At 41.8% G+C, this 13655-nt stretch overlaps 1 protein-coding gene across 1 annotated transcript in view; it reads right to left on the bottom strand.

Annotated features, from left to right (window-relative positions):
* Positions 1-13655, bottom strand: part of MSTN (myostatin) — a 407980-nt gene that overhangs the window by 393452 nt on the left and 873 nt on the right. Inside the window, exon 2 of the mRNA XM_044075168.1 lies at positions 11888-12270. Within this exon, the coding sequence (XP_043931103.1) occupies positions 11888-12270 (383 nt within the window). The remainder of the gene's footprint in view (positions 1-11887; positions 12271-13655) is intronic.

The following is a 13655-nucleotide window of genomic DNA, read 5'->3' as shown; positions in this document are numbered from 1 at the left end:
CACAACATTTTACATGAAGCAAGATTTTTTTAAAATGCATTTAAGATATTCCCATAAGCTACCTGTTAACCCGTTATTTTCATTGATGTTAAGTTGTCAATCTCGCCTTCATTCTTGCTGGATGGGTTCGGAGCCGATCCTTGGCTCCGACTCGGCACTTGCTAAGCTCGAGAGTCACTTTTACCAGCTCGAGGCAGCCCCATATCTCATGATGCAAGGCGGTATATACCCAGATCTCTTTTGCCGCTTCGCTGATGAGGTACTCCTTTTGCCAGCTCGTGGTAAGTAATACTTTTTACTGTTGTCTCCCCAATCCTAAATTTTCTTAATTATTTCAGTATAATTGTCATTTGTACGTAGTTGTAGGGTCTCCCAGCCTTTTACCCGTTTCCCTACTCGTGTTTATTTAGTCAGGCCTTCTTCCCTACCCATCCCTTCCTGTCAGGGTGTGTGTGTGGGTTTATATATATTCCCCTTTATATTAAAATTTAAAATTAAAATTTAATTTTTTGACTGGACTGTGTGAGTCTTCGTGTTTGTGTACTCATTATGTCAAAAGAACAGAGGGTCTCAGGCTTCAAGAAGTGTGACTTGTGCTGTCAGAAGATGTCTCTGACAGACGGTCACACTTCTTGTATCTACTGCCTGGGACCTCTCCACCTGCAGGACTCCTGTGCTATCTGTCACTCTTTCAGCCAGAGAGTCCTGCAGGAAAGGAGAAACAAATTAATATTGAGAGGGCTTCTTAAACCGGAGGGCTCCCCGGCCAAATCGGCTCCGGGCAAACCCTCTAAGACCACCAAGGCCCAGGCTTCTGTTTCTAAGCCTTCGGCCTTGGCCCCTACTCCTTTGGAGTCGAGATCGGCTCCGGCTGGAGCCGATCCTAATTTGGCTAAATCTTCGGCACCGATGGCTATCGGTGCCGACACTTTGACTGTCACATTGGTGTCGGCTCCGACCACCATGTGGCTAAGGCTTCGGTATCGGCGCTGACCGGCTCCGATACCATTATTTCTTTGCCTGTATCGGCTCCGGCTGGAGCCGATACATCCTTGACTACACTCGGAGCCGAAAAGTTGTCGGCTCCGTCTGGAGCCGAGGTTTCGTCGGCTCCGATGGTTCCTTCGAGGAAGAGGTCCAGGTCTCCCTCTTTGGAACCGATACTGTCAGCTCCGACCTCTCCTCTTCTTTTGGAGCAGAGTCATCGGAGCCGATCATCTAGGTCCTCCAGGCTGTCAGACCACAATTTGGAGAGAGTGGTAAGCAGATTGTTAAAATCACAGGCACTAGCCCAAATGCTACATAGTCCGTCTCAACAGACGACTACTAGTCCACACCCTCTTCAAGTTCCTCCTTCGACTCTCCTCCAGAGCTCGGAGCCGGAGTCTATGGGATTAGTCACTGCTACGGCTGTGGGGCAGATACCACCCCTTTCTGCTCCCTCAGCTTCTACTCTTATCTCCTCCTCGAGACCTTCATTGGAGGGATCTGGTGGTCGGGCTTCCCTGGTCTGCTCCGAGGGGGTGAGTGGCATCGGACCCTTGTCCGACCCTGCTCTTCCCCTCGGGGCTTCGGCCTTGGTGAGCTCGGCCCCGACATCTGCCTCGGAGCCTTCCCTCTCAGTGGACCCGGGAGCCCCTGTTTCTTCGGAGCGGGGTATCTCGGATCTCCCTGGCAGGGGAGCCTTTGAGGTGATGAGGAGTGTGCTGGCCCCTGGGCTCAGTCAGCAGTCTATCCCCTTAGCTCCTCCCTCTATGGTGCCTGTAGATGTCTCTTCCCACTCTCTTGCTCCTGGACCGAGAGATCCGCCGCCTCAGGTTTCCCCACTGGGAAGAACCCCCTTTTCCGAGGATTCTCCTGATCCTTCAGGAGATCCTCCACATAAGAGGACCTGTAAGAGGAAGCACCTAGACTCCCCTGAGTCTACAACTTCAGATACCGACTTAGATGAGTCAGAGGGGTCCCCAAGATCCCCCTCTGAGGATGTCTCTTTTTCAGACATCCTAGAACTCCTAAAACAGAGGGGAAACTGGCCCTCCATAAACCCCTCCGAGGATGAGTCAGTATACCTAGAGGCGTTCGGATCTCGACCCTCCACCTCCTGGGTGTCTCCGCCTTTTGACCCCCTCATGGAGGTAATAGCTCAGAAGGTGTGGGCAGCTCCTGATTCCGTAGAACCAGTTCCCAGGAGGCCTTCTAAATTTATTACAGCCCCTTCCAAAAAGCAATTCCTTACAAAAGGTGTCCCTGTTGATGCCATGGTGGTGGCGGCCGCCACTAAGAAGGAACTTGCAGATCCTTCCGTACCAGTTCATCCTCCTAACAAAGATTCTAGGACCATGGACAGGTATGGTAAGCGGATGTTTTCCTCAGCGACCTTTGCTATGCGTTCGCTGAATTACTTATGTCACTTCACCAGACTTCAAAGGGACATCCTTAAAGAATTAGGTGAAGTAGTACAGGATCCTACAGCTCCAGGGGCTCAGGATAAGATTGCTTCTCAGCTAGGAATCCTTAACTCCATAGCCAACTCCTCCATGCGGCTGATTTCGTATGCAGCAGATGGAGCGAGTAGAGCTGCAGGGACAGGAGTGGCTCTTAGGCGTCAATCCTGGATGCGGCTCTGTAATTTTGCAGATCCCTTTAAGGCATCCTTCACAAACTCTCCCTTCGATGGAGCAACTTTGTTTGGTCCTCAGGTGAAGGATACGTTGACCAGGTGTGAGCAAGACGGCAAGACTCTCTCTGCTGTAGGGGTCCATTTTTCCACCCCTTCTAGGCCTTACCCTAAAGGACAGAAGGGCGGAAAGATGTGGTTCCGTAAATCTCAGGGAGTCACGCCGGATACACGTGGTCAGTTTACCCCTAGAGGCAGAGGGGGTAATAATAACAGATGCCGCCCTAGGGGCAGAGGGAGTCCACAAAACCAGGGAAGCAGAGAGCTTCTCTCTGACAAGCCCTTCCAGCATCCCTGAGGTGTTGCCCGACTGTCCATCCTTGGAGGCAGTCGGGGGAAGATTATCGCTGTACCCAGAAGCCTGGCTTTCCCTTTCACAAGACAAATGGGTACAGTCGATCATATCCGAGGGTTACAAGATTCCTTTCGAGGAAAGTCCCTTCACTCACAAAAATTCCCTTCCAGATGTTCCACCCGGTCTAAGGGAAATTGCAAAATTAGAAGTATCAAAGCTTCTACAAAAAAGGGCCATCCAACTAGTTCCAACAGACCATTCAGAGCCCGGAATCTACTCAAGGTTCTTTTTGGTTCCCAAAAAGACGGGAGATTGGAGACCAATATTGGACCTCAGCAGACTCAACAAGTCTGTGAAAAAGACAAGATTTCGGATGGTCACACTTCAATCGATTTTGCCCTTTCTGGGCAAAGACAACTGGATGTGCTCAATAGACCTTCAGGATGCGTACTATCACATAAAAATCCACAGATGCTCCAGAAGGTTTCTCCGCTTTTGGCTGGGGTCCAGTCATTACCAATTCAGAGCCCTGCCCTTTGGTCTCACTACAGCCCCCAGAGTGTTCACCAAATGTATGGCAGTGGTCACGGCTCACCTGAGACGTCAAGGATTCCAGGTGTTTCCGTATCTCGACGACTGGCTCCTCTCAGCCACCACCAGGCATCAACTTCTCCAAGCCAGAGATTATACCCTAAATCTCTGCACTCATTTAGGAATTTCTATCAACTACGAAAAATCCTCCTTATTGCCCTGCCAATCTATTACTTTTATAGGTGCAAATTTAGACACTGTCCGGATGTCAGCAAACCTCACAAGCAACAGAATCCTAGACATCCAAAACCATGTGCGGATCATCCTTGCCAGCAAAAAGGTGCAAGCCAGACTAGTCCTAAAGGTATTGGGCCTCATGGCAGCTGCCATTACTCTTCTCCCTTTGGCCCGCTTTTACATGCGTCTCCTTCAATGGATGTTGTTCACCCAATGGTCCTACCAACAACTCCCCATGCGTCATCAAATTCTGGTGACACAAACTTGCAAAAACCATCTATCCTGGTGGATTTCTTCTCCCCAGGTTCATCAGGGCAGACCCTTTGTTTCCCCAGCCCCGGTAGCCACAGTCACTACAGACGCCTCCCTGATCGGGTGGGGGGGGTCATTATCAGGGCAGGATGGTTCATGGGACGTGGCAACCGTTTGAATACCACCTGCACATAAATGTCCTAGAGATGAGAGCAGTGCTTTTAACGTTGCAAGCCCTCAACGACTTTCTTCCCTTGGGAACAGTTGCAGTTCACACGGACAATATGTCCGTAGTGTGGTATATCAACAAACAGGGCGGAACCAAGTCCTACTCCTTGTGTCGAGAAGCTCTCAGACTTTGGCAATGGGCAATCTCCTCTCATCTGTTTCTGGCAGCAACGCATATCCCTGGGAAAACCAACATTTTAGCGGACAGATTGAGCAGAGCTATTCTCATGCCTCACGAGTGGTCTCTCAAACAATCTATAGTGGAGGAGATTTTTCAAGAATGGGGCCACCCATGTTGTGATCTTTTTGCTACTCCCCAAAACAGCAAATGCCCGGACTTCTTCTCTCTCTTCCCACTTCCAGGCCATCCCCCCAGAGATGCTCTTACCCAAGATTGGCCCCAGGGACTTCTTTATGCCTTTCCTCCCTTTCCTTTGATACCACAGGTACTCCAGAAAGCTACCGTTTTGAGAGCCAAAATGATTCTCATTGCCCCATATTGGCCTCGACAAATTTGGTTTCCGTTCCTCCATCGTCACCTCTTGGTGCAGCCGTGGCATCTGGACCCAGTGCCAGATCTTCTGATCCACCAATCGGGTCAGCTGCATCGGTCCATTCCTTCTCTCAACCTCACAGCTTGGTTGCTCCACTTCCTTCCTTAGCCAGGCTTCCTATGATCTCTAACCCTGTTAGGGATATCATAGTGGCTTCTCTTAAATCCTCTACTAGAAGGATTTACACTAGCAAGTGGAAACGTTTCTCCCTTTGAGTGAAATCAAGGAATATAGATCCTTTTACTGCCCCTGTTCATACAGTTTTGGATTTTTTAGCGGAAATCCTTAAATCGGGTTCTTCAGCTTCCACTGTCAAAGTTCAGTTAGCTGCGATCTCGAACTTTCATGTCGGTTTTGCAGACCATAACATTATGTCCCACAGGCTTTGTAAAGCTTTTCTAAGAGGAGTTTTTCTCCTTAATCCTCCTGTCAGGAGTCCTCCTCCTCAATGGGACCTAAATCTAGTGCTGACATCCTTAATTCTTCCTCCCTTTGAGCCAGCTGTTTCATGTTCTCTAAAGTTTCTTTCTTGGAAGACACTCTTCCTTGTTGCTATTACCTTGGCTAGGAGAGTGTCAGAACTGCATGCCCTTTCTGTTCGTCCCCCATACTTGGTCTTCCACAAGGACAGAGTATCCTTGAGAACTAATCCTTCCTTTTTGCCCAAGGTTGCTTCAAAAACAAATTTAAACCAATCTATTGATCTCCCTGTATTTTTCCCCAATTACTCCAACAGATCGGAACAAAAATTACATTATCTTGATGTTCACCGCCAACTCAGATATTATTTGGACAGAACAAAACAATTCAGAAAGTCTGATCAACTCTTTCTTTCTTATTCTGAGAATAAGAAAGGCCTTCCTGTTTCCAAAGTGACCTTGTCTAGATGTCTTTCTTCCACCATTTCCGAAATCTATCAACTTAGGGGCAAACAGCTGTGCTCAAAACCAAAGGCACATTCCACCAGAAGCTTAGCCACTTCCACAGCTTTTCAGGCTAGACTTCCCTTAGATACTATTTGTGCAGCAGCCACTTGGGCCACTCCTCATACTTTTGTTTCTCATTACAAATTGGATTTGGCCTCCAGGGATAGAGCCAGTTTTGGTTCTACGGTTCTCAAGAGTCTGTTCCATTGAGCCACCCAGGATAGAGGTGCTAGGGACGTGGTCCCGTCCAGCAAGAATGAAGGCGAGATTGACAACTTAACATTTAGAAGTTATGCACCTACCATAACGTTCCATGTTAGTTGTCTCCTCTCGCCTTCTTTCTTGCGACCCTCCCTTCTGCCCCCTTGCCTGGACAGACTTTGATCTCCCTTGTCAGGAAGATTGCTTCTTTGGGTACCAGTTAGTTATCTGGGTTCCCATTATAGCCCTTTTGTTTAGGCTAATTGCTCTTCTTTCCTTAGTGGAAAGTTTTTTGTGCTAGGTGTTTTCCCTATAAGTACCAAACGAGATCTGGGTATATACCGCCTTGCATCATGGGATATGGGGCTGCCTCGAGCTGGTAAAAGTGACTCTCGAGCTTAGCAAGTGCCGAGTCGGAGCCGAGGATCGGCTCCGAACCCATCCAGCAAGAAAGAAGGCAAGAGAAGACAACTAACATGGAACGTTATGGTAGGTACATAACTTCTAATTATCCTTCATTCCCCTGACCCTAGTTTCTTAATATCATTTCATTGCCCAGGGTTTCAGGCCTGTAAAAGTATACACATATTAATCCAGGTGTTCTGAACCTTGAAGAGAAGGTTGATCATAATTTCACTAACACATGACATTTTCATATATAATCAAGAATTAGTGAATTTGTAGTGCATTTCAATGAAGCACAAAGGTATAGCAAACAAAATTGTAAGATTCACAGCAAGTGAGTTCTCCTCAGTAAGTAGAATGTCTGTCTTGCCTTTCCAGAGGTCACAGATAGAGTAACCTGCAGGTCAGTTTGTAACTCCAAACCACCTCATTGGCAGACAGGCAAAAGGGAGCAAGAGAGATGATTCAGAAACCATGCAGAAAAGTTGAATGGTATGGATTTCTTAGTGAAGAGTAAAGAAATGTGACAAAACTTGAGACTGAAAAAATAAGTAAGACTTGATCTGAATGGAATTTCCAGATAAGATGTAAAGCAGGCAACTGATAAATGCAGTCTCAAGTTAGGAATTATTGAGTGGGATAGAGATTATGAATGTACAGAAAGTGACATTTAAGTGGACAGTATAAAGGAGATACGGGATATAACGAGGGGGAATCAATATCTCAGAAGGCAGTACAAAAGATTGACAGCTGTGGGATTTAGAGCAAGCCACACGGTGCTGCAAACTGATATTCACCAACCTTTTCTGCTCCTGTTTTATGTTCTTAGATGCAATATGCACATATATATATAATTTGGTATGTGTGTTTTTAAGAACCTTCAATTATTTTGAAACACTGTTGTGGATCCTAAGCCAGTACATACTTTAGGTGTATTCATTCTAACTTCACTTCTGTAATCAGGTGTGATTGTTTTGTTAATCTGTTCACTCCCTGTAAACAGCACCAGTATATTTTGTCTTTTTCTTTCTTTAATGTATACAAAGTATTGGTTTGATACAGATTATTAAACAAAATGCTTCCAGTGTTATACTGCACAGCTCATTTTAGGCAAGAATAAAATGATAATACAAGAAGTAAACATTATACGGAAGGATTCACTGTTTACTTTCTCAATGTTAAGTGTCACATTTAATTGTTTTTCTGGTCAGCTGATTAGCTATGTACATCATAAAGTTAATTTTATGCTTATACAGGTATCTCTTCAAAGCTTCATCTTCTATAAAAGCCATGATTGAAAGTTGCAAGTGTTTTTGGATTTCTTTGCTGTAGGAAATATCCATTCTAAATAAATTACCTCTTGGATATTCTGATCCACTTCATAAGAAATATGCATGGATTATGGGTACTGGCATTATAAGTTACAACAGTGGTGTTCATACCTGGTCAGTAGACTTTTTGACCTCACTCATGGCAGTGCCACTTGTGAAGGTCAAGAAATCATTACCTGTTCATGCATCTTGCAGTATCATATCACTTACACGTGCCTTTCACCACTAATGATTCATGGATGCAGTCATTCATTAGAACATATAAATATATTACTCTCTTGGAAATGGACATGATCATTAATATACATTCACACACAGACACACACACACGCACAGAAACACACACACACACACACACACACACACACACACACACACACACACACACACACACACACACACACACACCATACTATATATTACTTTTTTCTTCTGAAAATATTCCACAAAAATGTAGAAATGTTGCATATAAATATACAAATTCAAACTTATTCAGTACTGTTAATGCATTTTTATTTCTCTTAAAAGACTCACAGATAGCAACATGCACTCTTCCAAGGGATGCTGCAGAAGAAGTTATAATATTATCTCTCAATCCTTACTATATATGCAATAGTTGTTACAGAAAAAAAAGGTTTTGTTATGCTAGATTTATATTTGTGCTTTTTATATAGCAAAATGATATTACTTAAGTAATTCTGTTTAACTGTCCAGTTACCATGCTCTCTTGAAGCACATTTTGTAACAACATATGTGTGTAACTGACAGTCACTGGGGTATATTTACGAGCATCTCTGCATTTTCAATTTATGAAACATAAACTGTGTACCAGGTGTCTTTGCATTCTGTTTGACAGATTGTATTTCATTTAATAGATTTGAGATCAGGTTAAATGACATTTACATATGCATACCTGTGTGCAAACATATGCTCATATGAAGCAGGCATAACCACATTAATATATAACTTACTGCTGGAAAGGAAAGAAAAGCATAAAAAGTCTGTTTTTGAAAGACACGGCTAAATGTTCTGGAGAATGTGCGATGTGCTGCTTCATGTGGTTTCAGTGATCATGTATTCCAGTGCTGGCATTATTCTAGTTTCGTCAGCCTATGTGCAAGACCTGCTGTGTCATTGCTTTCTGTGACAAAACGGTTTCAGCATTCAGAGAATGCTTACACTATACAGCCTGATTATTTAAACATAAGGAATAGCACAACACTTATATTCAGGTTTCTAGTGATCTATAAATAGCTTATTTAATTCCTAGTTGTTGTACTTTTCTTTTATTCATTAGAATTTTGTTGAAATTATTTATTTATTTAGTTATATTTGAAAAAAACAAATGCAATAAGGTGAGTCTAACTTTATTTGTTTTATGTTGTGGCTGCTTTTGCATATTGATAATGTCTGAAAATATATCCAGAGCACAATTATGGGAGAGTTGTAAAGTAACTCTTTAGTAATCCCAGTTTATTTTACATGCTGTGGCAGGGGCCCTTCATAATCCAACAAACACATCTTATTTGCAGGCCTACAGTGTACTGGGCTTGCTCACTGACCACTCACCCAGGTGCATTATCACACAAATACTTTCCTCAAACCTGTACCTAATAGCATATGTAGTCCTGTGGTCACTGATGCAACAAACTTACCACCTGAATCACCTCACCTGACATAGGCAGACTTAGATGATGTGTTTCTAAACTGCTTGCAAAACTGCTTCCTCACTGCATTAATTGCCTTAGATGCATAGTTTGCTTATATACTGACCCAGCATTTTTTTAATTTTGTGACCATCCCTGAAACTTGAGCATTGTTACACACACACACACACACACACACACACACACACACACACACACACACACACACACACACACACACGCACACACACACACACACACACACACACACACACACATACACACACACACACACACACACACACACACACACTAGTAAGAATTGCTTGAGAATGCATAAGGCATGGTTTGGAGTTCTAAACGTCAGCTCAGTTTAGTTTTCACAGTCCTTTCTATGGTACCCATTCAGTGGTTTATATACCCAGAGTCAGTCCCAAGGGCTGCTGGTTCACATACATTGTCAGTATCCTCATTCCCTTTACAGTGGGGCCATACTGTATGCTAGTTAACTACCGCTTCTCATACATACTGGCCTCTGTAAAACGGAGCATGTTTTATGTTTTATTTAACATGTGTTTTAATCTTCATTAATTATAATATGCAACACAGTGGGCAAGAAATAGCTTATTATGTATGACACGTGATTAAACATGAGATGCTTATAATATATGTACATAAATTAGTATGAGTTTAAGGTACGAAATGACAGGAATATTACCTTCCTGTAATACTGTGAGTTTCTGACAGCTGAAATGTGTAGTGTTGTATGTAGTGATTGTTGTGATAAATGGATCATTCTCTTATCATGAGGCAGACACACACATAGTCATGGGATCATGGATAGAGATATTACATGTCATGGGTTAGTTGCCCTAATACTAAAAATACATTTGCTGAATACCTCTAAGGCCATTTCTGTGCTGTATTCTTTTTCATTAGAAATGGTATCATGTGCATATCCAGCCCTTATCCTTCTAATATCTTCCAACCAAGCTCATGGTCACAAACTTAAACTCAGCTTGTTATAAGGCAAGAAGTATTTCACAGCACAATGCTCTTTATCTAGCTCAGATAAATCAATTAATTAATCTTTTTAATTTTTTTCGACAAGGTCATGACATATCTCTGTATGTATAGCTTACTGATCACAGTAATGAGCTGGGTGATTCAGCAGTTTACAGAACTAAGTCTGAATCTTACAGCCTCCATCTGCATCCTTTCTGGCTGTAAGCAACCCACTTAATTGGACCAAATATCCAGGTTAATCCCTATAAAACAGCTATCAATAGCTCTTAACTGATTAGCAAACTATCCTAGGTTAATAAAATAATAAATAAATTAATAGTATGTTCCGGCAACTGTGGTGTCTCCAAGTGTACCCAGAATGAAATGAAGTGACTCTGCCATCAGGAAGGTAATAACTAGAATATTTCATTCATTATTTCTCCTCGGTGCATATGTATGCACTTTAAGAGTCTAATTTTCAGCTTCTGCAACACTGCTGTCATGCACATACACCTGCTGTTACATAGAAATGGACTGTCTTTAACTGCTATTACCCTGCTAGCCAAACCTGTCACCGGCCTCTTGTAGAAAAAGTAAACTTTTCTCAAAGCATAATGAACTTAGCCTATTTCAAAGCATTATGCAGTAGTTTGTTCAAGTCCAAAGCTATATGCAAGGCAATGTGATGGATACTATTTCCAAGTTTATCTTACTGGCAACCTCAAATCAAAAACAAATTCATTGATGTTTCTGTACCTCCAGTCATCTGTATTCAAAATGCTACTGCTAAATTTATAACTCCAAAAAATTCTACCTCACATGATCAATTAAGAATTCAAATAACTGTTAACTAAAATGAGCTTTAGTAAAAAAATAAAAGCAATAATTACTACAGAAAATTCACCTTATAAAACTGCAAAATAAAGTCACTGTGCATCTACTAAAATGGATTTTACCTAGTCAACAATTAAAAAATTATACATTTTTCAGTTTGTTGAACTATAATTATTAACACAAACCTAGATGAAATAATACTGGACTCATATTCACTTTTTTGAATATTATGAAAATAAGGTGAAGGAATTAGTACAAGTCTTTGAACTAATTCTATGTTATTTTCAACTATTTTGAAAAGTTTTCTTTTAAACACTGCACACAATACAGTTTGTTTCTGACAGCTGAAATAAGTGGAGCTACATGTACTTTGTTAAAACGTATGTGAATGTATGTGTGCATGTGTATGTATCTAAATCTAACTCTCTCTCTCTCTCTCTATAGATATATATATATATATATATATATATATAAATAAAATGCGTGTGTCTGTGTGTGTGTGTGTGTGTGTGTGTGTGTGTGTGTGTGTATATATGTATATATATATATATATATATATATATATATATATATATGTTTATACGTGTGTCTGTGTGTACCTGATCTCAAAATAGTTCTTAGATATGAAATACAAGATATTTTCCACATTTATCTTGGGAGTGTAGTGGAAAGGTGATACTGAATTTGGAGCTGTGACATCCCATCTGACCTGCTTGAGCAAACAGAAAATTATCTGTGTTTCCCATATGGCATGCTATCACTTACCAGCCCTTCTTCCCCTGGTCCTGGGGAAGTTACAGCGAGGTCACGCCCAGTATCATCAAAAGTTTTGATTTCAATGCCAAAATTGGTCTCCGGATGTTTTAGCCAGTTCTGTAGTACCATTTTAAAGTCCACACTCTGCCAAATCCCACTAGTACACGAGTTCATTTCCACTTTCAGAGAACGAATGCCTGTTACCCTTGGGCCATCATCACCCACCTTAGGTTTTATGACTCTGAAGATCTGTATGTATATGGTCATTGGTCGCTGAACTGGCCTCAGGTGTATCCAAAGATGAGCTCGGAGAACCTTGTTGTGCTGGATCTTTGAACTGAACTTGAAGTAGCAACATTTAGGCTTTCCCTCCATTGGGATGGCAAAATCCGCTTGAAAATAAAATGGAATGATTTCAAATGTAATCTTGTACAGAGGACTTATAATAATTAATTTCCATAGTAAATTTAACTTTGGGTAATGCTTCCATGCTGCTCATAACAAAAAAAGCATTGTGACATTCTGATTTTTAAATTCCTTAACATGTGCATTTAATTTTATTATTCATAGTATATGAAAAAGGCTATTCAGACCAGTTCACCTAACATTTAACAAATAAACAGATAAATAAACAAATACATTTGACATTTAACTTGAGCAGTGGCCTATTTTATCATACTAAAATTCCACTGAAGCATTTCTCACGTCAGAAATACTGGCCATTGCTTAAAGCAGACTTAGCACTTAAAAACATCTGATGCTTGAATTCTGTGCTCCTGGCATCCTTGCAAAGGAAGCTCAGTGGACTAAGGCAAGAGAAAAGAAAATATTATTTTGTGAAATAGACATAACAAAAGCTCCAGCTGCCCAGCATGCAATAAAAAAGGTATAAAGAGCTGCCCTGATTTGCATGCACACTCCTTTCATAAGAGTTGCTGGAGAAAGTCTATTGTAAGAGTCCAGCTCTAGCAAAGTTCACAGGGTCAGTTAAAGCTGCTTAAAGATGTGAACTGTGGAGTAGCCTCTCAGAAGGCATAATCCCCTGGTGCAAGTGAAGCCTGCATTGTTAGCTGCTGCCAGAATCCCAACTTTATGGCACCATGGCTATAAAAACCAGTGTCCCATTTAATTGGGATGAACAGGAAAAAGAGATGTTTGCCCTCTCTCAAGTACTTTTGCCACTCAGTTCCCCACCCACTCACATACAGCAGGTTTGTGAGCTCCTTAAAATGACACCTCTCTTTCTTTTGTGCAAACTTTTTTTATACACTTGTCTCAATTGGTTACACATATTGTAGTGAGAGTGAAGGAAACAGGAGAGTACATGGACACAGCTGTCAGTATATGCCTTGTAATATGTTTCATGGCTAATTGAGTTCACTCATTGCATTCTGTTTCATGGAATCAGGTAGCAGCTCTAACCAGCAGTACTAGCAGAATTAGTTCCCATTTGCAATTCTGTCAGTGTTCGTGGCCTGTCCGTCAGCAATCTAACAAAAAGAAGCTCTGTTTTAGTATGAAAACTGTGCAGTTACCCCATATACCAGCTATATCGTTTACTTTATTCTCATATTGACTTTAGAATAATAAAAAATGCACTGCTTTATAATGTAAAATCAGCACTAAACCATATGTAAATAAAAGTGATACCTGTCACACTGTTCTAAATATCTATTTATGCTGAATGCTGTCTTTCATATTAGAAGAGACAGGGTATAATATTGCCATGTAGTTTGTGCTACCAGGATTTAAGCAAAGTAAGTTTAATCCTTCAGAA

This window comes from Protopterus annectens, chromosome 6.part0 (genome assembly GCF_019279795.1).
Source record: "Protopterus annectens isolate FY-2018-M chromosome 6.part0, PAN1.0, whole genome shotgun sequence".
In the NCBI taxonomy this organism is placed as follows: Eukaryota; Metazoa; Chordata; order Ceratodontiformes; family Protopteridae; genus Protopterus; species Protopterus annectens.
Note: the sequence above shows the minus strand (reverse complement) of the source record. Positions and strands in the feature narration are given on the sequence as shown.